Source organism: Erpetoichthys calabaricus, chromosome 3 (assembly GCF_900747795.2).
Source record: "Erpetoichthys calabaricus chromosome 3, fErpCal1.3, whole genome shotgun sequence".
NCBI lineage: Eukaryota > Metazoa > Chordata > Cladistia > Polypteriformes > Polypteridae > Erpetoichthys > Erpetoichthys calabaricus.
The window spans coordinates 16832205-16856946 of record NC_041396.2 but is presented as its reverse complement, the minus strand read 5'-3'; the positions used below and the strand labels follow the sequence as shown (position 1 = coordinate 16856946).

Below are 24742 nucleotides of genomic sequence, written 5' to 3'. Positions count from 1 at the left end.
TTGTTCCTGCCTTGTACTGTATTCTTGCTGGTGCTGATGTGACACTGGAAGGATAGATGGATAGAATAATTAAACACGTACTACGAAGATATTTCAATGTTCCTTAAAAGTTTTGAAGAATTGGCGTTCTCAGCTTACAGATGGCTTAACGTCTACTACAGCGCTGATTGTGTGGCGATTGGGTACTTGGAGAAAGAAAAGTAAGGACAGGAATTGGGGGTTAGTACATTTGAAAGAGACAGTTCTGCTACTATTAAGTATTTCATTGAAGGTCGTGCATGGCGCAGCAAGCATCACCGCGCCACCGTGTTCCCATGTTTAATAACATGCATCATGAAAATGATATTACGTATACATCTCAGTATTTTAATTATTCAGAGAGCTGTAATGTAATGGATTCTGTGTCCTGTCGGAGGCAGAGAAAGCCCGGAAGCACGTAGTGGTTCACACACATAGAGCACATAGAAGATCAAATACAAAACAAAGCATTTAATGTGCTACTTTAGTTACGATGGGATTTGAGAAACTAGTAAATTAAACGATTTTAAGATGAAGTTTATGATGTTCTACTTTAATGACAAAATAAACTACGTGATTAAAGTGGAAATTTCAAGATTAAAGTTGACATTTTGTGCTTTTTTCCCACTGTGTGCCTTTTTTTTTCCTCTGTACCCTAATAAGCTTTCATATGACACTCAGACACTGGGCTACGACTCGCCTTTTCACGGCGACTTTGATATGTGACAATTTCTTTTTTATTTCGGGCACTGTGCGACTTTGTGAACTTCAGCTTTCGAGTTTCTCTGACATGCTATATCACTCGATGAACTTCCTTTTGTTGATTATATCACTGTTTAAACCAACAAATAGTATGTTTTTCCTTGCCTCCACTTGGTATTCGCTGAAATTCTTCTATTTTCCCCCGTGCATTTACCATTGTCTTTTCACAGAAGGCTGAGCTGAAGGGCTATTTATATTGATTTCTATATTCAAAGAGGCGCAATTCTGGTAGGAGCTGGGGTGGGACAGAAGGTGCGTGCACGTGCGTTACTTTTCACACTGACCGGGATTTATGTAGTGCAAGAACGTGGAAGTTGGCGTATGCGCAGATTTATGCATCTGGATTTTTTTGTGCGTAAGCACATTTCCGCTTTTGTACGTACGCCATGCTATAGTGTGAATTCTACGCACAGCGTTATACATGAGGCCCCTGGTGTCCCACTCCACCCCGCTAATTAACCCAAAACACCTGCAAAGGGGTCCTGAGCCTTGAAATTGTCTCTCTGTCTGGTTCAGTAGGCCACACAATCAGACTGCTGACTTGACAGTTGTCCAGAAGACAGTCACAAGCCACAAAAGGTCACTGCTAAAGAAGCTGGCTGTTCACAAGAGTGCTGTATCCAAGCATATTAATGGAAGGTTGAGTGGAAGGAAAAAATGCGGCAGAAAAAGATGCACAAGCAACAGGGCTAACTGCAGCCTTGAGAGGATTGTGAAGCACAGTCCATTCAAGAATTTGGGGGAGATTCACAAGTAATGGACTGCAACTGGAGTCGGTGCTTCAAGAGCCACCACACACAGATGTATCCGGGACGTGGGCTGCAACTGTCACAGCATTCCTTGTGTCAAGCCGCTCCAGAACCAGAGACCACGTCAAAAGTGTCTTACCTAGGCTAAGGAGAAAACGGACTGGACTGTTACTCAGTAGTCAAAGGTCCTCTTTTCAGAAGAAAGTCAAATTTGCATTTTATTTGGAAATCAAGGTCCCAGAGTCTGGAGGAAGAGTGGAGAGGCACAGAATCCAAGTTGCTTGAGGGTCCAGTGTGAAGTTTTCACTGTTAGTGATGATTTGGGGAGCCATGTCATCGGCTGGTGCTGGTCCACTGTGTTTTATCAAGTCCAAAGTCAGGGCAGCCAAACGTTTATCAGGACATTTTAGAGCACTTCATTCATGCTTCCCTCTGCTAATAAGTTTTATGGAGAAGCTGATTTCATTTTCCAGCAGGACTTGGCACCTGCCCACACTGCCAAAAGTACCAATACTTGGTTTAATGACCATGGTATCACCGTGCTTGATTGGTCAGCAAACTCGCCTGACCTAAACCCCATAGACAATATATCAAGAGGAAGATGAGAGACACCAGAGCCAATAATGCAGACAAGCTGAAGGCCGCAATCAAAGCATCCTGGGCTTCCATAACACCTCATCAGTGCCACAGGAAGATGCATTGATGCAGTAATTCATGCAAAAGGGGCCCAGACCAAGTATTGAGTGTGTACATAGACAGACTTTTCAGTAGGCCAACATTTTTGTATTAAAAACCTTTTTTTATTGGTGTTATGTAATATTCTAAGTTTCTGAAATACTGAATTTTGAGTTTTCCTTACCTGTAGGTCATAATCAGCAAAATGAAAAGAAATAAACACTTAATATATCACTTAAAAATATATCACTCTGTGTGTAATGAATCTATATATGAGTTTCACTTTTTGAATTGAATTACTGAAATAAATTAACTTTTGATGATATTCTAATTTATTGAGATGCACCTGTACATCTGTTCCTTTAATTTAAGGTATTGTCACATTTTGGCACAACCTGACACTTTTTCTACCTTAAGATTATTATAAATGTGTACTGGTTACACCATCCAACCTCTGCTCCTTAGGGACAAGCTGACAGAGATGGGAGTAGATTCATACCTGGTAGCATGGATCGTGGACTATCTTAAAGACAGACCTCAGTATGTGCGTCTTGGGAACTGCAGGTCTGACATTGTGGTCAGAAACACAGGAGCGAAACACAGAGGACTGTACTTTCTCCTGTCCTATTCAGCCTATATACATCGGACTTCCAATACAACTCGGAGTCCTGCCACATGCAAAAGTTCGCTGACGACACTGCTATTGTGGACTTCATCAGGAGTGGGCAGGAGGAGGAGTATAGGAACTTAATCAAGGACTTTGTTAAATGGTGCGACTCAAACCACCTACACCTGAACACCAGCAAAACCAAGGAGCTGGTGGTGGATTTCAGAAGGACCAGGCCCCTCATGGACCCCGTGATCATCAGAGGTGACTGTGTGCAGAGGGTGCAGACCTATAAATACCTGGGAGTGCAGCTGGATGATAAATTGGACTGGACTGCCAATACTGATTCTCTGTGTAAGAAAGGACAGAGCCGACTATACTTCCTTAGAAGGCTGGCGTCCTTCAACATCTGCAATAAGATGCTACAGATGTTCTATCAGACGGTTGTGGCAAGCGCCCTCTTCTACGCGGTGGTGTGCTGGGGAGGCAGCATAAAGAAGGGGGACGCCTCACGCCTGGACAAACTGGTGAGGAAGGTAGGCTCTATTGTAGGCATGGAGCTGGACAGTTTGACATCCGTGGCAGAGCAACGGGCGCTGAGCAGACTCCTGTCAATCATGGAGAATCCACTGCATCCACTGAACAGGATCATCTCCAGACAGAGGAGCTGCTTCAGTTACAAACTGCCGTCACCGTCCTACTCCACTGACAGACTGAGTAGATCGTTCCTCCCCCACACTATGTGACTCTTCAATACCACCTGGGGGGTGGGGTAAATGTTAACATTATTCAACGTTATTGTCTGTTATACCTGCATTGTTATCACTCTTTAATTTAATATTTTCTTTATCAGTATGCTGCTGCTGGAGTATGTGAATTTCCCCTTGGGATTAATAAACTATCATTCTATCTGGTTAGCGTTGCATTGTCTTCGTTTGCACCACTGTCCTGCAATGTTTGCACATGTTTGCATACATGCACTTTATGGAGTACAGGTGTTTCTAATAATTTGCTCATTTTAGAATGAAATCATTCACACACAAACACATTGAGGCAAATTTAGCATCGCTGATCCACCTAACCTGTTTGTCTGTGGACTGTGGGCATTAAAGGTAGCATTTCTTTGTGGGTACTTAACAATAAATTTGAATTTCACAGGCAAGCTTTTAAGATCGCGGCAGAAACCAGAGAAAAGTTATACGTGGGTACTGAAAGGACGTACTAACGTCTCAGAAGCATCCAAGCTATTGGTAAACCAGAGTTCCGGGTAAGTGGATGTGCACCCCGAGAAAAAATAAACTAGAAGATTAGAGTAGGTACACTTTATTGATCCAAAGGGGAAATTCAAACGCATACAACGTTAAAAACATCACAAAATACTCCTCAAAATAATACTTAACTGATTCCACATATACTGCATGTAATTTAATCAACATATTTTTTAAAAAAACACTGAAGCACTGTGCACAGACTCCCATCGATTAATCTTGACAGTTGCGCCTTCACTCACTGGGAACCGCTATTGAAAGAGCAAAACGAACCTTACCGTATGTATAGCAGGATAAGCCTAAGAGAACTGAATTGTTAAAAATGCAATTTTAAGGAAAATAATGCATAAAACAACAGACATCTTTTCCACATTCCCCTCTTTTTGTAACCAACAACTCGTATGACACTGATGGTTTTTATTCTGTTTTGCTTCCGTGTCGGTCTTCGGAAGTCACTTAACTTCCTCCCCACTCTGATTGGTTTACGGTCCAAATGAAGATTTTGATTGGATGTTCCTTTGGCGAAGGCGTTTACTTTCCTTCAGGGCTTGTAGAGGCGCGTGTAATGCGGAAAGATCTTCATATGCACACACACAGAGGTCAGTTTATGACGTTCAATTGTTCATTTTGTGAATTAGTGTGTTTATGCACGGTTTGTGCATTATTTTGATGCAACGGGATAAAGTGTATATTGTAATAAAAATTGGAATCTCAAAAGATACCCAGTAGTGTTAATATACCTATTAGCGTTTCGTAGCGAATGTCAAATAAAATCAGTAAAGTAGTTACTTACAGTATTGAAGCAGAGAGAGAGTTTCTTACTGCTCCGTTTTGAAAACCTTTTCGGCATGTTTAATTATCAATTTGTGGCGATTTTATCTTTCACATTGTTCACTTTATTTGCTCAGTGTTGTTTATGTACTTTTTGTTAATATTAAATATTTGAACAGCTTCAATTTTTGCGGACCGCTTTGAATTTTGAGAGTGCCACGGCTTTAAAGCAAAGAGCATTGTTTTGCATCTTGCGGATTCCACTTTCGACTTTGCCTTTCATTTCAGTCCTATGCAAACATGTTTAGTAATCATTACATTTTCACGGGAGTTTAAACTAAAACAAAACTTTAATAGACGTTACTACAGCTGTCGAAGTGCATTCTGCTTTATTCAGCGTGTTGATTTATTAGTTTCATCCTTGGCAATGCGCCGAGCAGTCTGGAACAATATCTGCTGTAAATGAGAATTGTCCTCAGTCGATTCTGTTGTCATTCCTGCACTCTAGGCAAACCAGTACAGTATATTGATTCTGTTCGACCTTAGTGTCAACCAGTGTCCCCTGTAAAGCACGGGTGTCGAACTCTGGTCCTGGAGGGCCGCAGTGGCCACACATTTTCATTCTAACCATCTTCATTAGTGACCAGTTTTTGCTGCTAATTAAATTCTTTTGCTTTAGTTGTAATTAATTTCGACTCAGGCCCCTTAGTTGTCACTTTTTCCTTAATTAGCAGCCAAACGATAATGAGACATAAAACAAGCCACCACATGACCAACTCACCTGTGCCCATCACACAATATCTGAAAATAGTGAAAGGTGAAGGCCGATCTCTCAGGTCACCAAAACATCTTGACTCTGTTCTTAGAAAAAACAGAAAAATAAACAGTTTTGGAAATGCTTGCTTGTGGCAGAATGAGAGCAGCAACAAGCCATGGAATTAAATAACAGGTTTAATTAACAGGAAGAATCAGCTTCTCATTAAGTGATCGGTTGGAGTGAAATTGGTTGGAGTTTGAAATCCCAGTTTAGCTGGTCATCTGTTGGCTCGTTTCACATCTCATTTCTTTTTGTCTGTCATTTAATGATGAAAGTAATACATTTCTTTAAAAATAAGGCTATTAAAATGGAGGGAAAAGAAGTTAATTAGCAATGAAAACAGGTCACTGATTAGGAAAAGGGTTAGAATGAAGACCTGCAGCCACTGCAGCCTTCCAGGCCCGGAGTTTGACACCCCTGCTCTAAGGAGTGGCTTGGTACCTGCAATTTTTTTTCTTGTGAGCAACAATTTCTAAAAACCAACTATTTTTGAGTGCCAGTAATAGCAGCATCAATATTTGTTTCTATAGCACATTTTCATGCAAGCAGTGTAGCTCAAAGTGCTTTACAAGATATTAAAGTTACAAGGAAAGAAAAATGTTAGTTAAGAATATTAATATTTGTGAATTTCCCCTTGGGATTAATAAAGCTATCTATCTATCTATCTATCTATCTATCTATCTATCTATCTATCTATCTATCTATCTATCTATCTAATAACAAAGATAAAATGTGTTTATTATAAAACAAATATTATATAATTAGTGGGATTAATAGGAGTTGACAGTGTTTTGTGTAGATGGCCACAAAATTGGCTCAGACACAGGAAGAGACTGCTGGTGAGGGGAACCTTATCAGACCTGGCTGATGTTAAGAGTGGTGTTCAGCAGGGGTCAATGCTGGGGCTGCTACTATTTTTAATATTCCTGTATATAAATGATTTGGATAGGAATGTATGTTACAAGCTGGTTAAGTTTGCAGATGATACCAAACTAGGAGGACTGGCAGATAATTGAAAATCAGTTGAATCATCACAGAGGGACTTGGACATCATACAAGCTTGGGCAGATTTGTTGCAGATGAAATTTAATGTCAGTAAATGTAAATTATTACATGTAGAAAGTAAAAATATGCGATCTGAATATACTGTAGAATAGTAGGTCTCATAATTGAAAGTATACCTTATGAGAAGGATTTAGTTCTCGTAGTGGACTCGACACTATCAACTACCAGACAATGTTCAGAAGCCATTAAGAAGGCTAACAGAATGTCAGGTTATATAGCGCCTTGATGTGTGGAGTACAAGTCACAGGAGGTTCTGCTCAGTCTTTATAACACACTGGTGTGGCCTCATCTGGAGTACTGGGTGCAGTTTTGGTTTCCAGGCTACAAAAAGACATAGCAGCGCTAGAAAAAGTCCAAAGAAGAGCAACTTGGCTGATTCCAGGACTACAGAGGATGAATTATGAGGAAAGAATAAAAGAGCTGAGCCTTTTCAGTTTAAGTAAAATAAGACTAAGAGGTGACATAATTGAAGTGTTTTAAATTATGAAGGGAATTAGTCCAGTGGATCGAGAATGTTATTTTAAAATAAGGTCATCAAGATCATGGGGACACAGTTGGAAACTTGTTAATGATAAATTTCACACAAGCATTTGGACGTTTTTCTTCACTCATAGAACCACAGACACATGGAATAAGTGACCAAGTAGCGTGGTAGACAGTAGGACTTTAGTTACCTTCAAAACTCAACTTGATGTTACTTTAGAAGAATTTAGTGGGCAGAACTGGTGAGCTTTGTGGGGTTGAATGGCCTGCTCTCGTCTTGATTGTTCTGATGTTCTCGTAGAAGGGTAGCATACATATATAGCAATGCATTTCTGTATACATACAGCAGAAAAAAAATCACACAATATCATTATTTACTGTATTGCATAATATCAAAAAATGAACTGACCTGATATAACATTCACTTTTGCTCAAAATTTTACTGTATATTCAAAATGTTTCTCTTCTATCCTTTTCTTTGTCTAGGTTATAAATATAATGAACATTATGTTAATAAATAATTTAATTTAATAGAGTTTATTTATTATCAGGTTTTCCAAATGCTTGACATCTAAACAGTTCCTAGATTTTGTTTTAATGTTCTTCGTTAGACTAAATAAAAACAACCATTTATTTCATGTATAGCCCCAAATTACACCAGGAATGCTTTAATTGGCTTTAACAGCTCTCCAGCCTTGACTCCCTAAGAAGACAAGAACCCCCCTCTCCCCAAAAAAAACCCTTTACGGAAAAAAAAAAATTAAGGAAATCTTGGGAAGGACAATTCAGAGAAACACCCCATTCCAGGTAGATTGGGTTTGCAATGGGTGTCAAATATTGGAGCAAATGCAGCATAGAAAACATAACCCTGTTCACAGAGCAGGATGGCCAGTCTATCATGGTCAACTCAGAAGTACAACACAACAGTACAAACAACTTTATGCTTGCACAACACGGCTCACCAAGTGCAGGTGCAGACCACCACGACAACTCTCCAAAGGAAAATGTAGGAACAGATTATACCAGTCACGAAATACAGAACTATCGTATATGAAGATAGAGGTTTGTTCAAAGACATCAAAAGCAAAGTAGAAAGTAATTAACATAGATTTAAAAACAACAACATCTGTCAATCAGCTAATTGTAAAAATGTTACCAGATTGTAGAAAAGGAGTCAGACAAGCCAGACACAGTCAAAGTCCTGGAGACCTCGGCCAACTAGCTGCCTGTTCCTTAGTGGCCACTGTAAAGCTGAGTTAGTGCTGGGCCAGCCAATCAGATGAAAAGACCCTTCCACCCAATGAATCCAGTGCTCCTTTATCTGAGATGAATTTTCCAGCGGCAGACAAACAACTTGGCAGTAGAGCAGTTCACCGAGTGCCACATAAGGATAGTAACAGTTTATAAATATCATTTTACTTATGTTTTAGTTTGACTAACAACAGAGATGCAGTATGCACAGCTAGCCAGTAGCTCTAGTCAGGGTATGCTAAGCTGAAGTTGTGACTCTTCACCCAGGATTTGAAAGCTCAGACTGAAGGGTCACATCTTATAATAGCAGGCAGACCATTCCACAGCTTTGGAGACCTCTTTCACAGTCAGCACTCAATGCCTGGAATGTGCCACAAATGTCTATAAGTGAAAATAACTTCTTGCTTAGTAAACTACATTTGAAAATGTCTCTTATGTTCCAGTTTCTATTTTTTTATTGAACCTCGTTTAGTGATTTAAGTGCAATCACATCTGTCTCTGCAGTTTTGACAAGTCCTTCAGATTTTGCCTTCTTAACAGATGACCTGTAGAAAAACGTGTAAGTAGGCCTTAGCAAAGTCTTGTAACAAGATGTTTAAAGTGTGCCACTGTGACCTGTCAAGTTTATTCGAAACAAATTCTTTTATTAAAACTGGGAAATTGAGGCCATAAATAAATATACAGTGCATCCGGAAAGTATTCACAGCGCATCACTTTTTCCACATTTTGTTATGTTACAGCCTTATTCCAAAATGGATTAAATTCATTTTATGCCTCAGAATTCTACACACAACACCCCATAATAACAACGTGAAAAAAGTTTACTTGAGGTTTTTGCAAATTTATTAAAAATAAAAAAACTGAGAAAACCCATGTACATAAGTATTCACAGCCTTTGCTCAATACTTTGTCGATGCACCTTTGGCAGCAATTCCAGCCTCAAGTCTTTTTGAATATGATGCCACAAGCTTCGCACACCTATCCTTGGCCAGTTTCGCCCATTCCTCTTTGCAGCACCTCTCAAGCTCCACCAGGTTGGATGGGAAGCGTCGGAGCACAGTCATTTTAAGATCTCTCCAGAGATGTTCAATCGGATTCAAGTCTGGGCTCAGGCTGGGCCACTCAAGGACATTCACAGAGTTGTCCTGAAGCCACTCCTTTGATATCTTGGCTGTGTGCTTAGGGTCGTTGTCCTGCTGAAAGATGAACTGTCGCCCCAGTCTGAGGTCAAGAGTGCTCTGGAGCAGGTTTTCATCCAGGATAGATAGATAGATAGATAGATACTTTGTCTCTGTACATTGCTGCAGTCATCTTTCCCTTTATCCTGACTAGTCTCCCAGTCCCTGCCGCTGAAAAACATCCCCACAGCATGATGCTGCCACCACCATGCTTCACTGTAGGGATGGTATTGGCGTGGTGATGAGCGGTGCCTGGTTTCCTCCAAACGTGACGCCTGGCATTCACACCAAAGAATTCGATCTTTGTCTCGTCAGACCAGAGAATTTTCTTTCTCATGGTCTGAGAGTCCTTCAGGTGCCTTTTGGCAAACTCCAGGCGGGCTGCCATGTGCCTTTTACTAAGGAGTGGCTTCCGTCTGGCCACTCTACCATAACCAGTGGTTTCGAACGTCTTCCACTTACGGATGATGGAGGCCACTGTGCTCATTGGGACCTTCAAAGCAGCAGAATTTTTTCTGTAACCTTCCCCAGATTTGTGCCTCGAGACAATCCTGTCTCGGAGGTCTACAGACAATTCCTTTGACTTCATGCTTGGTTTGTGCTCTGACACGAACTGTCCACTGTGGGACCTTATATAGACAGGTGTGTGCCTTTCCAAATCATGTCCAACCAACTGAATTTACCACAGGTGGACTCCAATGAAGCTGCAGAAACATCTCAAGGATGATCAGGGGAAACAGGATGCACCTGAGCTCAATTTTGAGCTTCATGGCAAAGGCTGTGAATACTTATGTACATGTGCTTTCTCAATTTTTTTATTTTTAATAAATTTGCAGAAATCTCAAGTAAACTTTTTTCACGTTGTCATTATGGGGTGTTGTGTGTAGAATTCTGAGGAAAAAAATTGAATTTAATCAATTTTGGAATAAGGCTGTAACATAACAAAATGTGGAAAAAGTGATGCGCTGTGAATACTTTCTGGATGCACTGTAGCTAAAACCACACAAATCAGCTGATAGAGAGAACCTGATTGGGAGATGGGAAGGAACAAGTGGAAGACTACTCAGGCAGGCAGTTTAAAAGTGCTTATGTGCACAGCTTGGTGATGTCAATATATGGTCAGGGACCACTGCCTGCTATTTAGAATTTTCCTTGTGAATGAATTCCATGCTTGGCAAATGCACATTCTTATTTTGGAACCTGAAAAAGTATAAAGCTGGGCAACTGCACTGAACCTTTGCGCTCATTTACAGATGGGTGGAAGACACTGCTCCTGCCCGTACCCAGGACAATATGCCTTCTGTACTCTCTCTCTCGAATTAAACAGCCCCGACTGCATCATGCTTTCGCCAGTAGCACTCCTTCGAATATTGTATTATTGTGAGTGTTAAGCCAATATTAAACACAAGCTCAGTATACAGTATTTCCTTTAGTGTTACTGTTTCTTCCTTTTAAAATCTGTGCCGTACCACTAGGGAAAGATATCGTATTTTATGTTATATAGTGCTGCCTCATGCTTCAAATGATTCTAACTTTGAACATTCCAGAGTTCGAAGGCTAAATTCGAGAGAAATATGAACGATGCTTCTATATTAGAACTGTGCACGCAGTGAAGGAAATGCGGCAACCAATGCCGCTTACGTGGCGAGCGGAAATGTCATCTGTTGTCTACAGTCTTAGTGTTAGTCCACCAGTTGTTGTTGACATATAGGAATGATCCCCAACCCCTTCTCTTACTGGAGTCTCCGGTCCTGTCCTGACAGTGTACTGTGAGGCCTGCTAGTTCAATAGCTGTATCTGGAATGAATGAATGAAGCCAGGTTTCTGTAATTAGCAGAATGTAACTGTTCTTAAATATCTTATTCAGTGCAACCAGGAGCGTGAATTTGTCCATCTTATTTGCAAGGGATTTTACGTTGGAGAGAAAATACTAGGAAGAGACAGCTTGTGTGGCCTCCTCCATAGCCACGGCAGCCCCACTTCTGCCTCCTGTCCCTGCACCACCACCATCTCCTACCTGTGGGGATGGTAATCCATGGGGAGCTCTGACGCCTGGCTATGTCCGCCGGGATGTTATGGAAGCAGAGAAACTTAGCTATAACAATCCGCGTGCTGCATAGTCCTATTTTTAGGAGATTGTGTCAGCTGTAGACGTTATGCACCCTGCAGAATTTCATTATGAAGAACATCTTGCCTGAAGAAGGTGCCTGAGTTGCCTCGAAAGCTTGCATATTGTAATCTTTTTAGTTAGCCAATGAAAGGTGTCATTTTGCTTGGCTTTTCTCTACATTATGAAGAACAGAAACGCATACAGAAAAGGATAAACAAAAAGACAAAAGGAAGAGCAGTCAGCCACTGCTTCTATGTGTGCTGCCATACATTTGATTTTATTATACAGTATTTACATATTTTATTTATTATTTTTATGTTTTAATTTACTATTTAAGGCATTTAATTGTGTTATTTTTACCTTAAATTATGTATATTTGCTGTTTACCTTTACCAAAATAGGTATTATTTAGGGTATGGGAACGGATTAATTCACTTTCCATTATTTGTAATGAGGAAAAATGATTCAGACTTTGAAAAATTCAGAGTTCAAACAGCTTCCTGAAACAAATTTAAGTTTGAAGTACCAAGCACCACTGTGTATCTATCGGGCATGTTTGTGTGTATATATATCTTATATATAAACGTGAAAGTTTATGTGTCTGTCTGTCCGGCCCAGAAGTGCGAGGCTACAGCATGATATTCAAAGAAAGCGACTCTGTCGTCAAAGTGAAACCACCGACAAAAGAGAAACTCACTTAACCGCTAATACACAAGCAAAGCGAGCACATTAGCAAAACGAAACCTCCGAGGAGAGAGAAACTGGCTTAGCCGCTGATAGACAACGTAAGCGAGCATGTCGGGAAAACTAAACCACCGAGGAATGAGACGCTTAGCCGCTAATGTACAACAATGTGATTAATTGAAGTGCCAGAATCCATGGTTTCTAGGAGCCCAGGCTTTTTACAGCACAGGCTTACACTTTATATATATATATATATATATATATATATATATATATATATATGACTTCTGGTTTAATAAAAGGGTGCAATCTTTAACTAACCTATTCCCAGTACTAGGGTGTTGTACCGTGTTAGCCATTATGAATGTAGAGAAAAGCCAAGCAAAATGACACCTTTTATTGGCTAACTAAAAAGATTACAATATGCAAGCTTTCGAGGCAACTCGGGCCCCTTCTTCAGGTAAGATGTAATCATTGATGATTTGATTTCATAATCATTTGATTACATCTTGCCTGAAGAAGGAGCCTGAGTTGCCTCGAAAGCTTTCATATTGTAATCTTTTTAGTTAGCCAATAAAAGGTGTCATTTTGCTTGGCCTTTAACCTATTCCCAGAAATCCTGTGCCCCTTGCTGGATACAAGTCTCAATGTCGCTCATCAGGGGGAATATCTTTCCAAGTGTCATCTCTACGCCAGGCCTCACAATATGCCACAGTGGCACTCTGGTTAGGGGTGGAATGGACTGCAGCAAAAGAGCAGGCGCACCTTTTTGTGTGTCCTGCATGACTGATGCACCCTCTGAGGTAAACATTAACAAGCTTTACCATCTGGTTTAACTTGTGTGGGGAACAGCCCGGACACAGACAGGCAGACATTATTTCGTCACCCAACACACTTCTATTTACAAGTCTGTTTACAAAGTTCAGTGCTCCACAACCCACAGACTCCCCAAAGTCCAGGCCAAACCACTATGCCTCACTCTTCAGACCGCCTCCGTGTCTCCTCCTGAGACCTTGTCCAACTTCTCTCCCGACTCCAGCCTCTCTCTGAAGGGAGGCGGCCCCTTTTATGTGCACCCAGATGTACTCCAGGTGCTCCCCGGCAATCTCCCACCGGCACTCCCCAGTGTGGTGGAAGTGCTGGCTGCATACCTGGTAGCACTCCGGGTGTCCCCACTCGTCTTCACCCCAGCACTTCCTGGTGCGGCGGAAGTGCTGGGGTCCAGAGTTCTCCAGAGTGACCATGGGCCCCTACAGGGTTGAGCTTCCCAGCTCCGTGCCCATGGCCCCCAAAGGAACCAGGGCAGTCGCCCCCTCATGGTCTGGAGGAGGTACAAGCCCTCCTCCGGTCTTCCTGGGCGTCCCGGCTGGGTGCCACCCCCAGCCGCGTGCCACACTTGATAGCCCCACGAGTAGATATATTGTCACATGCTGTTCATGTTATTACCTCAGCAACCACAGTTTTATGAATGGATAAAAAAAAACTATATAAAAATTATATGTTGTAAAACGCTAGAGGTAGCTGTTGCCTCGTTAACCCCAACAGACAGACACTCTGGACACCAAGTAAAAGTACCAAGAAGTTTTCTTCCCAGTAACAGTGCCTTAAGCACCTCAGCCACAATAACACAGGTAAATAACATTTAAACAAAACAAAATTGTCTCTCCAATTCTCCTCCACACCTCCCAGCAAGCTTTGTCCACCTCCACCCGACTCTGGCTCGCTTGCTGGGTTCCCAGCAGTCCTTTAAATAGTTCTTGACCCAGAAGTGGTTCTGTCCTTCTGACCACGTGGCTGAGTGGCACTTCTGGGTCCAATGAAGAAATGGCTTTTTTCTTCAGCCCGAAAGTACTTCAGGGCTTCCGTCCTAGTAACTACCTCATACTTCTGGGCTATAGGGAAAGGATGAGTCCCCAGGTCCTTTCGAAAGCTCCCCCTGGTGGCATCCAACAGGGCTGAGAAACCGAACTCCAAGTCCCACGATGCCCTGCGGGAATCTGGGGCACTGCTGCATTCCAGGGGGAGCTGCCATCTAGCGTTTTGGGGGAGGCAGTGTCCAAAAGTAGCTGCCTCCCCCCATCCTTCCATCCTTCGGGCGTCCCTCACAATGTATAAAAAGTGTTGTCATTTCTGCATGGTGTGACCAAAATGTATGCAAATACCCTTAAATGAAACACTTCAGTGTGCACTTTAATCGCATTTGAATTGTTTGATTTGCAGTTTTAGACTGTGGAGCAGAGGTAAATGAAAGAAAAATGTGTTCTTTATCCCACACATTATGGAGGGCACCATAAGTAATATCTCTAATATAATTCAAAATATTAACATAAAGGCATTAAACAACAACAAACAAGACCTAAAAAAAAGATCTGAACTCCAACCAGAGGAAGCACCCTGGCTGAAATATAAGTGTCCAAATTGCTGAAATTACTTCATTTTACTGATGTGTCGATTCACACAGGATTAGTTCTCCCTGGGGATATTTTTTTACAGACTGTCGTAAGTGGTCTGTGACATAGAGCAGATTTTAAATAATCAACATCCCGAGGGCATGCAGGCTCAGAATGGGTGCAGATGTGCGCATGATGGTGCTGCTCCGGGGTTTATTGCAGTGTTTGGCCGATCACACACTCATGTGCAAAAGGGAGCGGAATCGGTCAGGTGCCACATTCAAGCCTCAGAATGGGTGGAGGGCCACATCTACGCCCAATCAGACCATATAAAGAGGAGCCTGCACAGCAGATAGGGGAACAGAGACAGAAAGAGAATGAAAAGAGCAAGACTGAGGTTTTAAAAGGAGAACAAGAGAGAGAGAGAGCTTGAACAAACAAAGGCAAGATCGAGAGACACCAGTGTGTGAGGGGATGGAGGCAGGCAGCCGGGAGGAAGGCCCCTCGGAGGAGTATTGGGACGACACTTGGGAGCTGAAGAGGGCCATTTTGCTGAGCATTTGTTGGTTTAGCAGTAGTGGTTCCCCGTAAGGCACTGGAGTGGCAGCGAGAGCAGGTGATGCAAGGTTCGGCATGGCGTCCTGCAAGGAGCCTGTGAGACAGCAGGACCCTGATCCTGTGAAGAAGGTTGGCTGTGCCTGTCGGTTGGACGTCTACTCTGCTGCATGGTCCCGTGTGGGGTAAGCAGAGGAGACGTCAGTTTGAGAAGAATGCACCAGGGCATGTACGATATTCTAAAGAACGGATTCTAGCCATGTGATTTTTTAGCTTCGATTTTATGGATTATTTAGTAATCACTTTTTACCTCCACATTCACTTTGGTTTTATGGCATTATTTATTTATTGAAGACTTTGATCACTGCACTTTTGAACACTGCTTTGTTTTGGATTGTTTTAAATTAAAGCACTTATCACCTTTGCACTTTACCCTTGCTGTAAGTGTGTGCCCTCATTTGCCCGGCTCATCTCAGTTCATGACTATTGACGGTTCGGGTTTAAGAGGCTCCTGAACGCAACAGGGAGCATGGAGCTGACACAGACCATCACACAGACTTATAATTGAAGGTAAAAGGCTACCTGATCTTTACTGGAGATGTGAACACACAGTCCTTAAAAGTTACTGGCATTAGCATTTTAGATGAGATTAAAATTCCAGATTAAAATGTTAAAGGGGAGTTGTACTCCAGTAGCCAATGGTAAACTTTTATAGAGTATTTTGAAATGTAAAGGCAATCGTATTGTGAGGTTGATGAATAGTTAGAGGGGTCTCATTCAACTATTAGTCACTGTGATGGTCTGCCATTCTCTTTTGTATTGGGTACTGCTTTCCACCCAATGGCATCAGTATATTGTAAGGCGCCCAACTACTGTGTAAGAGGAAGAGCAATTTTGAAAATCAGATTGATGTGTGGGTATTTGCTGCTTCATCAGTTATTGTCTCTTTCTTCTGTTGTCTTCCTACATGCATTTTCCAATCCCAGTTATTTTAAGGATAGGTTCATTGAAAGGTAGGTTCAGTCTCCTCAGTATCACACTGGGCAGGAACCAGCCTGAGGACATCACAGTGCACGTGTTCACACTCACTCATGCCAGGTCAATATAGAATCATGAGACTGTTGCGTGAAGTCGGAAAGCTTTGTTCACCATCCCATTAGAAGAAGGTATTTGACTTGGTGTGCACTGCATCTTGAAACTTACCTTTGTTTAATGTGCATTTTTTTTTTTTAATTTTAGCTTTCACATGTCAAATTAACTCAAGAAGTGGTTGAAGAATGTTGGGAGTTCGGCAAATCTGCTTATCCTTCCACTGCAGAAAGCTGCTGAAATCACAAAGTGCTTTCCCTCACTTGTCTAGATTTGGCTGCAGGTACTTCCGGCTAGCAACCTCACTGGATCACAAGCCACTGAATTCACAGTGGGCCTCCTTGGCAAAGAAACAGCTTAAAGGGAAGAATCCAGAGGAGTTAATATGGCACACTCCAGAAGGGATCAGCATCAAACCAGTATACTCCCAGGAGGATACAGAGAAATTTCCAGATGAGTTGCCTGGTGTCAGTCCTTTCACTCGAGGCCCTTACCCCACCATGTACACCTACAGACCCTGGACGATCCGCCAGTATGCAGGCTTCAGCACAGTGGAAGAAAGCAATAAATTCTACAGGGACAACATTAAAGGTATTTGTTGTATTGATTTGTAGATATGTAGGAGTGTGGTATGGTCCATGCTGTGTTGTAGAGAAAGATTTGTTCCCTCTTCGAATTTCTGGATGGGCAATCAGAATTTAGACTTTATTGTATAGATGCACAAAAGCCATCGTAGTTCAATGAAGTGAGTGCCGATAGTTTGGCGTTACCTCGTTTTAATACAATTTCTTATCATAACATTACCTCACTCTGTATATTTCTCATCATTTTCTGACCCCAACTTTCCTGAGTTTTTGCCTAGTCACCAATATATTAATAATAATAATAATAATAATTCATTACATTTATATAGCGCTTTTCTCAATACTCAAAGCGCTATCCACACAGGGAGGAACCGGGAAGCGAACCCACAATCTTCCACAGTCTCCTTACTGCAAAGCAGCAGCACTACCACTGCGCCACCCGTGAGGATTCTAATGCTTAATAAACATTAATATATTTCTAAATGGATGTAATAGCCCCTGTCTTGCATTTTATCTACCTTCTGACTTATACATTTTACCAATGTATTCTTGTGCTTAATGGGCACAAATAATCTCCTACAGGACATGATTACCTTCCCACCATAATCTTATGACCTAAGAAATATTTCTGCCATCTCTTATTTACTTAGCTCATTCCAAAATTATACTGATTATACAAGATTATACTGCTGGTATAATCTACATTATTTATTATTTTGTTTTATTGTTTTTGAATTTTTTTAATGTTTTACTATGACTCCGGACAGAGCTCTGCACGAGAATTCCAATGTGCTTTGGCTGTTGGTTTTATGCACAAATGGCAAATAAAAGAACCTTGAACCTTGAACCTTGAAAATTTAGCCTTTGTAACTAGTGATGGCCTTCCAGATTACTTTTAGAGAAAAGGTATGGGCTTTAGCTTTTAATATTTAACTCTTACACTGCCTGAGGCTATCAGTTACATTCATCCATCCATCCATCCATTTTCCAACCCGCTGAATCCGAACACAGGGTCACGGGGGTCTGCTGGAGCCAATCCCAGCCAACACAGGGCACAAGGCAGGATACAATCCTGGGCAGGGTGCCAACCCACCGCAGGACACACACAAACACACCCACACACCAAGCACACACTGGGGCCAATTTCGCAGACACGGGGAGAACATGCAAACTCCACGCAGGGAGGACCCGGGAATCGAACCCAGGTCCCCAGATCTCCCAACTGCGAGGCAGCAGCGCTACCCACTGCGCCACCGTGCCGCCCCAGTTACATTCACTACATTCTAAAGGTACTAAGTACAATATATGATTTAACTTTTTAATTGAACTAAGACTTTCATTACTTACCAATTTCATGTTATTTGATTGGCCGATTTCAATTTTTTTTTTGTTGTTGCCATTTTTCCTTTAAAGCAGGGGTCTCCAACACGTCGCTCACGAGCTACTGGTAGCTTGCAACTCCTTTCCAAGTATCTTGCCAAAGGGTTAATGAATCCTACATAAATTTGAAAACTTGATTAGTCAAATTAGGGGTGGGCGATCTTTCCAAAAAATCATATCACGATCCACAATCTGAATAGCAATCTATCTTCTCAGTGTGGCATACACTTAAGATAATATCCGGACTTAAACTCATCAAGACCTAAGTAACACTTTATTAAACAAAGTTGAATTAAATTGTTCTCTTATTCGCTATCTAAGCAGAGTTAAGGAACATGGCCCAAAGCTGGCAAGTGAGTGAGGAAGCCCACCCAACCCTTCCCTTGATCCCTTCGGCCCACTGCGTGTTTCTTGGATTCGCGCTAATAAATCGGTACTGCAAGTGAACTGTGATACATAGTAAGTAGAATGCTTTTCCACTATCTGATCAGAAAAAAAATCAACTCAATTTGGAAAAAGACTAGCTGTTCCCCGCAGCTCTGCCCCCGTAGTAGTGAAACAGGACAAACTTTAAAAATCAGTAAACAAACAGGTATGGCTAGTTAAGTGGAGGCAATGTACGCTCCAAAACTTGGCCAGAGGTAGACCGATTCAAACAGAGGCTGGCGCATGAGTGAGGAGGACCCCACCCCGGCTCCCCACTCCTGACATCACGCTTCCCCCTCCCCTCGGCCCGCAGCCTCTGTCTCAGATTAGCACAAATATATCGCTCCTGCAAGAGAACTATGATACTTAGCATGATGAGAGAAGTCACAAAATCAACCGGAATGTTCAAGCATATTATAGACAAAAACCCAATATAAATCCGTGAAGTAGTTCTCTCGTGAAAAGCGGAAAGACATATAGACATACAGACAGAGAGACATTGGATTTTATATATTAGTATATTTATTAATATATTAGTAAACCTTCAAACTAATGTGCAGTTAAAGTCTCAACAGCATTCTCAGCATTTCTGGAGCTTAGTAGAGCCAGAAAACTATAAGAATCTTCACCAGACAGCTCTGAAAATGTCTGCTTTGTTTGGGTCTCCATACCTCTGTGAGTTGGCCTTTTCTGACATGAATGTCGTGAAATCAAAGTTCAGAACAAGACTGATAGATGAACATTTAAATGACTCCATAAGAGTGAAAACCTAAGTGGCTCCACTCCACCAGACACCTGCCTCTCTTGTTGACTCCATCAGTGCCAGTCATCTGACTAACTCTAAAACACATCACACATGTGAATAAAGTGACACTGTGACAAAATGACAAATGAAGAAGTCAGATCTGTGGATTTGGAATTTCATTGTTTTGTTTTGACAGCATTCATGTTTTAATTCAATAGTGTGAGATACACAAGAAAATGCATACAGACATACAAAATGCTCTTGCAGGTGAACTCAATATTTTTTGTGATGTTTTAATGCAAAATGTTGTGGACACCAACATTTTGTAAATGTTAAGGCAAAACAAGTTTATTCAGTTTGTTTGGGTTGAAATAAGCTATGAGGATAAATGTTAGAAAACAGGAGTAGCTCTCAGCCATTTTCATTTTGTAAAAGTAGCTCTCAGGGGAAAAAAGGTTGGAGACCCCTGCTCTAAAGGGTGCGGCAACACGCAGTATCAGTACATGCTCCCTACCTCCTCCTCCTCCTTTAACTCTTTCAGGGCTGATGTCGACTTTTGTCAAAAGGAGGAGTTGATGGTGCTAATCAACTGTAAACTGTTGGACTGTCGTTGCCAGAAGGAAAGTTAGATTCATTGGTTTGACTGAAATGCCCTGAACTCATGTGAGTAGAAAGGCACACAAAACGGCAAAAATGGCACTGACACCTGGCGAGAGATCAAAGCGAATGCGAAAAGCAAAATACTTCGTGGACGATGTCTTGCCTATTATCTCTGAACTGGACTATGACTTGTCGGACTCAGATTTTGATACAAGTGATCCAAAGTCAAATTGATTGATTGATCAGATTGTGAATTTCCCATTGGGATTAATAAAGTATCTCTATCTATCTATCTATCTATCTATCTATCTATCTATCTATCTATCTATCTATCTATCTATCTATCTATCTATCTATCACGATTGTGAGGTTCCAGCTTCAGCTGATCGGTCCCCAGCTAGTCATGGTACTGACAATGTTCGCCAGGGAGGACTGACACTTAACAATGACAAGAGGTAGAATCCAGATTGTAATGCACCACAACCGTGACCATGGCCGCTGCTGTCCCAGCCACGTGAAGACAGCCTGGCAGCAAGCCTGCTGCTCATTTTTGGCAACAAGTGTTTCATATTGATTTCTGTGTGAAAGCATCATTTTTTGGAAAAAATATTTAGCCCTCAAAGAGTTAAAAAGTCTTTTTAGACTAAGCTGCTGCATTACCAGATGTATTGAAGTGTTATGTCCGATATTAAAGTGTTAACTTTGGTATTTTTATAATTAAACTATAGACCACAAGTGTTTTTTATTAACACAATTAAGTTCTGTATGCTTATTGTTCAGGGACCATAAAAAAATACTAATACAGATCCTTACAATACAGACTTTAACTAATAAAATATATGCAAAAATAATTACCCATAATACGTATGACATAAAAGAAAATAAAGCTTTTCATAATTACAAGCTGCCATATTGTTTAATTGTTTTGTAATATACTTATCTGAAAAGGTTTAATTAAAAAAGTAGTGTTCACCATTTCCCTAACAACAAAAAACATATATATATTCTCAGACAATAAATCAATTAATATTGGCAATTAAACACTGATTAAATGTAAATATACATGCACTTATAGGTGTTAGTCATTTTAAATCATTAATTGCAATTGCAGATGTTTACTGTTAAAATGTACATTTAATATATTTATACATGTGTGTTTTTTTTCTTCTTCAGTGTATGTCCTAGACGTTTGTAATTCTTGAGGTGTAATTATAAATATGGATTGCTATTTGAATTATGTAGTTCTTGTTTCTTACCAAAATGTACGCCATATGATAACAGAAACAAATAATAAACATTACCACAATTTCAAATTCGTCTTTTACTTTTTCCCAATTAAATATGTAAGGTGCTGCACTTAAAACAAGTTCACTATCCTAACTGAAACGTTGTGCATTTTAATTTAAAGAACAAAATAAAAAGGTCTGAATCCCTCAACCTCCTTACTTAGACCTGAGCATCACACAGGCTTTGAAAATGGAGCTAAATAAAAGTGTTAGTCAAGAGTGTCACTCAGGTAACCGTATAGACGCGTCTCATGTGTTAGACTCAGGGATTACTCGGGCTGTAAAAGTGTCAGCAGTGTTACTGCTGAGCGTTACTCGGGCAATGGTATAGATGTCTCATGTAAGCATCAGGCTAGAGTGTTACGCGGGCAACAGCGTAGATGTGTCTTCCTCTGTTTTTGTAATTGCATTGCGTGAGAAATATTTTTCAGCAGCCCACGTGTTGCATGCTCTTGACTGTGATAAGAAGAGTGATGTTTAGGAACCTCTCCTCAGCACTGATGACAAAGTGATTCTATCTTTAGGCAGTAAACTGTGAAACCAAAAGCGATTCTGATGAATCTGAAAGTGACAGTTGTGCACAACTTACAGTAGAAAGATGAGAGCTAATACAAGTGTAATTTTTCAAGGCAAAAAATGCAATGCTTTTCAAGTTTTTTCGAGAAATAACGTAACGATAAGGAGATTAAAGTAGCTTTTCTTACCGTTTGTCTAAATGCACAGGATTGACTTCTTCAATTCCCTTTTTTCAGTTTATTACTCCACTTTCTTTAACGTAAAGGCTGATATTCCAATCACCTCTCAATACCAACCTCCTACTCCTCTAACTCTCTAATAAAATGAGTCTTCACTCACTGCTCTTTGTTTACACTGCAGGAATTTAGGACCCCACCCAAAAAAAAAAAAAAAAAAAAAAGATGTATGCTGGTTCAGCTACCCTAATACCTTGTATAAAGGAACACTGTAAAGCTTAGGAAAGCAAGGTCTGAAAATATCATAGCTAATAATATTGTGGCTAATTTACCAATCACCAATTGAGTATTTTTTAGTGAAAATTGGACAATTTAGATCAGCACATCCGTAGTTTTTACATTTTATATAACATTCTGTAAGTAATGTATGGATGGTATGATGTGTATTAGTCAAAGGTGCATCAAAGTAGTGTGTGTGACAGTACATTTTATCTTTTTTACTGATTACATTACAGTAATCCCTTGCTATATCGCGCTTCGCCTTTCGCGGCTTCACTCCATCGCGGATTTTATATGTAAGCATATTTAAATATATATCGCGGATTTTTCGCTGCTTCGCGGGTTTCTGCGGACAATAGGTCTTTTAATTTCTGGTACATGCTTCCTCAGTTGGTTTGCCCAGTTGATTTCATACAAGGGACGCTATTGGCAGATGGCTGAGAAGCTACCCAACTTACTTTTCTTTCTCTCTCTCTTGCGCTGACTATCTGTGATCCTGACGTAGGGGGTGTGAGCAGGGGGGCTGTTCGCACACCTAGACGATACGGACGCTCGTCTAAAAATGCTGAAAGATTATCTTCACGTTGCTACCTTCTGTGTGCAGCTTTTAAGTATGCTGCACGGTGCTTCGCATACTTAAAAGCTCAAAGGGCACGTATTGATTTTTTTTATCTGTCTCTCTCTATCTCTCTCTAACTCTCTCTCTCTCTCTCTCTGCTCCTGACGGAGGGGGTGTGAGCTGCCGCCTTCAACAGCTTTGTGCCGCGGTGCTTCGCATACTTACAAGCCAAACAGCCCTATTGAATTGTTTGCTCCTTTGAAGAGGAAGATATGTTTGCATTCTTTTAATTGTGAGACTGAACTGTCATCTCTGTCTTGTCATGGAGCACAGTTTAAACTTTTGAAAAAGAGACAAATGTTTGTTTGCAGTGTTTGAATAATGTTCCTGTCTCTCTACAACCTCCTGTGTTTCTGCGCAAATCTGAGACCCAAGCATGACAATATAAAAACAACCATATAAACATATGGTTTCTACTTCGCGGATTTTCTTATTTTGCGGGTGGCTCTGGAACGTAACCCCCGCGATGGAGGAGGGATTACTGTACTGAACATTTTTCATCATAGCAAAGCCCTTAATTTTTGAAAAAGCTAAAGCCATTGTTCACCTGCATATTAATGCTAAGTTTGAAATAGCAATCAACACTCAACAATGAATATTTTTGGTGTTGTTTTCAGCTTTGGTCCCAATTGATGCCTATTTGTTGCCTTCGTTGTTCATAAAAATATGACAATAACAATTTTTCTTGGCCATCACTACAAACAACACAGAGTAGAAAGGATTCTGAAAGCATTCAGACCCCTATCAATCAACACTCGATAACCCATAATGACAAAGTGAAAACAATCAGATATTTATTGTAGTATGGCTAAATGGAAGGCACAGTTGTGTGGAGTATTCCCAAATGGCATTTGAAGAACTCTGAGAGCCTGAGGAAATTGAACTCTCAACTCCCAAACGCTATGCCTCATCACCAGTCTAATACTATCCCCACGATGTAGCATGGTGGTGGTGGTGGCCTCATGCTACGGGGGTTCTACTCAGTGTAGCAATAGAGAAACTGGTCAAAACTAAGGGAATGATGATGTGATGCCCCGTACCTACCACGTGCCTTGTCCAGGGTACGCCCTGTGATAGAGAAGGCTTTCCTGATAACTTTGTTCAGGCATTATGCTTCTTTTCAGGTCAAGTTGTTTCCCCGGGAGACAACAGTGTAGAACAACACACTGGCTACTGTGGACTGATTGAACATTTCCAGCATCTTGCTGCACATCGTAAAAGACCTGAGAGCCTCCTTAGCAAGTCCAGTCAGCTCTGGCCATTGTGTTGTCAGACCAGTCCAGTTTGTTGTTTATGTGAACCCCCAGGTCCTTGTAGCTGTGTGCCACTTTCACGCCTTTCCCCTGAATGGTGACTGGCCTCAGAGGCCACTACCAGCACTTTCCTCTTGCTGATGTTGAGTTGCAGGTTGTTCTCCTTGCACCACAAGACGATGTCCACAACCTTTCAGTACTCTGACTCATTTGCATTATTAATGCAGCCTATAATGGAGGAGTCATCTGAACATTTCTGTAGTTGGCAAGTGCTGGTATTGTGCTAGAAGTCTGTTGTGTAGAGGATAAACTGAGAAGTATGTAAGAGTGGTACAGGATATTGGCGAGGGAAGTATGAGAGTAGTGAGGTCTGTGCTGGGAGTGACAGATGTGTTCAAGCTAGAGG

At 41.1% G+C, this 24742-nt stretch overlaps 1 protein-coding gene across 1 annotated transcript in view; it reads left to right on the top strand.

The window, feature by feature from the left end:
* Nucleotides 1–4608: 4608 nt before the first annotated feature.
* mmut (methylmalonyl CoA mutase) overlaps nt 4609–24742 on the top strand; it is a 124466-nt gene continuing 104332 nt past the window's right edge. The window contains exons 1-2 of the mRNA XM_028796405.2: nt 4609–4678; nt 16623–17063. Coding sequence (XP_028652238.1) covers nt 16661–17063 — 403 coding nt within the window. The 5' untranslated portion in view covers nt 4609–4678; nt 16623–16660. The remainder of the gene's footprint in view (nt 4679–16622; nt 17064–24742) is intronic.